This window comes from Cupressus sempervirens, chromosome 10 (genome assembly GCF_028749045.1).
Source record: "Cupressus sempervirens isolate cs-2001-9-10 chromosome 10, ASM2874904v1, whole genome shotgun sequence".
Classification (NCBI taxonomy): Eukaryota; Viridiplantae; Streptophyta; class Pinopsida; order Cupressales; family Cupressaceae; genus Cupressus; species Cupressus sempervirens.
The window spans coordinates 359,326,662-359,329,745 of NC_143127.1; the positions used below are offsets into that span (position 1 = coordinate 359,326,662).

Below are 3,084 nucleotides of genomic sequence, written 5' to 3' on the forward strand. Positions count from 1 at the left end.
ATGAATATTCATCTATACATCAAGAGTTCAAGTTAATTTTGCTCCATCTCTAGGCCAATCATTTTGTCTGCTGTTTCTCTAACCACTCCAGACATTCCAGGTCATCTTCCCAAAAGCTTGGGGTCGCCGCCATGGTCGATATCTTTCTCCCTTTTCCAGAAAGTGGGGAGAAATATTCAAGGGACTAATAGGATACACACCCAGTTCCTTGGACAAATCATCGGGCACACAAGGTTCTACCTCGTAGAAAGTGTTGAACAGGATCCATTCGATCTTAGCCACTTTCTACAGGCCAGTGCAAGTGGCGACATCTGCAATCATGCAAGTGATTTTCTGATCTTCATCTTTGTCGTTTATTTCCTGAATAACATAAGGCCCAAGAGTCTTTTGAAGATCCTCGAGAAACATTGAGGCACCATGGTTTTTGTTCTCCCCACGGACAACCTCTGTCGGTAGTCCTCCAGGAACAGAAAGCATTCTGATCCTTTCTCCGTTATGATGTCGCCAGTCTTTTTCCTTGTTTGCTTTGATAATTCTTTGATGACTCTCTTCGGTGTTAAGGAAGGTAATGAGGAATCCATCAGAGACGAGCTTCAAGGCAAGGTGCATCATGAGAGTCATGTGACCCTGTGCAGGAAGAGGAATGAGGAGGGCACGAGGCATCTAATTAGCTTTGCAATTACTGGAACTCATCTTTCCCATTTGACCAGATGTTCTGACCAAATATTAGCATACGGCTCACACTAAAAATGTTTAAATGATCGGAGATCGAAATGATAATTTTTTATACTGTTAATTGTTCAAAAGTCGAAGATTTGATGGTAACATTAGACCATCCATTCCAGTCAGTCGAGGACAAGTTTAGATCAGTTCACACAAAACCTAGTTTTCTCTGTTCACATGGCCCAGCCAATTTTTATGCCGAAGGCGTTCCCTTATTTGAGAAGGAGAAGCTAGATTTAGAAATCAGTGGATGAAAATAAATAAAAACCCATGAACGACCATCCATTCAATCTCGTCCATCCTTTATTAGATCCAGAATGACTGTGTATGTATTGGCAATCAGTTTCTTTCTGAAAAGTCAGTCAACTCGCCATTCAATGAAGACTTATGACTTGTGACTGATGTAGATTTCCCTATGCACCGATTGTCACAGAGAGATCGAGGACGAGGAGGTGACTATCGTGTTGTTTTATACCAAAAAATAAAATTGAATGATATTTCAAGCGGAATATGTAAATTCTTAAAATTTTGAATTCTTTGTTTGGATGCACCAAATCGGAATTGGAATACGAAATAAAATAGTAGTACGTATTCCAATTTTAGTCCAAAAATGAGATTTTGCAATTCCACTCAAATAGGTGGAATTGGAATACGTATTCCTATTCCAGTTTTATTTATTTTAGAACATATAAATTTTTGGGTTCACGAATTACCCATCAAATTCTGGCTGAACCAAACAGAAAATAGGAAAACGTACCCCCATTTTCTATTCCACAATAAGTATTCCAGAATAGCTATTCCTATTCCCCTATTCCTATTCCCGCAGCCAAACGGACCCTAATTTCGCTTACCCATAGAAGGCAGTACTCATACCAATCACATTTCAGCTGAAGACTCGGGAGAAGTTCTATTTCCGATGCAGAGAACAACGGTTGGAAAGAAGCAGCTAACAACTACAAGAGGATATTTCAGAGTATATAATTTCAACCGTAAAGTGATTACTGAAGAAAGTAACTCTAGCAACGAAAATTTTAGTACAGAAAAACATTTGCTGTATTTCAAAGTCTTTAGCTTTGTTGTCTTTAGTTCTTGATGTATAATTCCTGATGGTTCTCGGGCACACGGGCAACAATTGCTCTTCTTATGTGCGCCCCAAAGCTGTAATATTTTACTTGAATGTGGATATCAAAACAAGATGGATATATTTGAAATTGTGAACAAAATCGTGCTTCAACTCTTTTGTTGATAAACAGATTTGTCTTCGCACAAAATGTTTACAAAATAATTAAAAAATGTCCAAATTTAAAAACAAAACAAAAACAAAACAACACCAACAGTTGGATCGCATTGCAATGAGATTATACAAGTGTCCTTTGAATTTTACAGAGTACAACTCCCTGATTAGATATACAAGGAACTCAAACTCAATCGATAAATGCTTTTAACCTAAAAGTGAAGGTTACCTTCACAATTCTTCAATAGGAATCAAATAACTATAACATAAATGAAAAGGGATCCTCAGATATGACAATGAAAAGGGATCCTCAGATATGACAATGGAAACGCACAGTCACTCCATCCACATATGCTTTTAGAAAGGTCAAGAAATGATTAAACGAACAAGAACTCTGCCCAATATAAAGACTCAGCAAGACAAGATGACTATAATCCAATCTTGAATCAAATATAAACCACATAAGAGGATTTAAAGTACGGAACCTTCAACTAAGATATGGAGCTTTTCATTCATTCAAAATTCATTTTGAACAAGTAATACTGCTGAACATTCAAAATACTTGCAGAGATACTAACTTTAAATTCCACAGTATGATAACAATAAAAAACTGTTAACCTATACAATCTATTACGCAACATACAATCTGCTTTTTCCGCTATCATGCAACATACAATCTACAGAAAGTGGAACCCCTGTTTCGTTACCTTCTGCACATTATATTTAGGATTTCAAAATCGTTTAACGATTATGGCATTGCGAATGCGACACCTCTATAATACATATATGTTGACAGGTGGCCTCTTCAGATGTTTTACTCGTGGGATGACTCGTTATGTTTTCCTTCTCAATGTTTATCTCAGTAACCAATTTTGTCGTGGGCTCGTGATCTTTATGTGTATATGTAAGCGTCGACCAATATGTTCTTCATGAAACTTGAGCCGCGTGGGTTCTATCTTTGCAGAAGTCAATTATTTCACACTGCTGAAATCAATGCCCACCAGTTCCATGTGCGTCGCTGCCCCCTTTGTGTATTTCTTTCCATTATCAATTCGGAATTAACCCCTATAACCAAGGTTCCCAAATTTAGCGACATCCGTATGTCATGCCACTCTATGACACTTTTG

General features: G+C 37.6%; 1 protein-coding gene across 1 annotated transcript; it reads right to left on the minus strand.

Annotated features, from left to right (window-relative positions):
- Positions 1-285: 285 nt before the first annotated feature.
- Positions 286-663, minus strand: LOC149534123 (UDP-glycosyltransferase 85A7-like). The gene has a single exon (XM_089805978.1). It carries the CDS (start codon positions 661-663, stop codon positions 286-288), a length of 378 nt encoding a protein of 125 aa, XP_089662104.1.
- Positions 664-3,084: the final 2,421 nt, after the last annotated feature.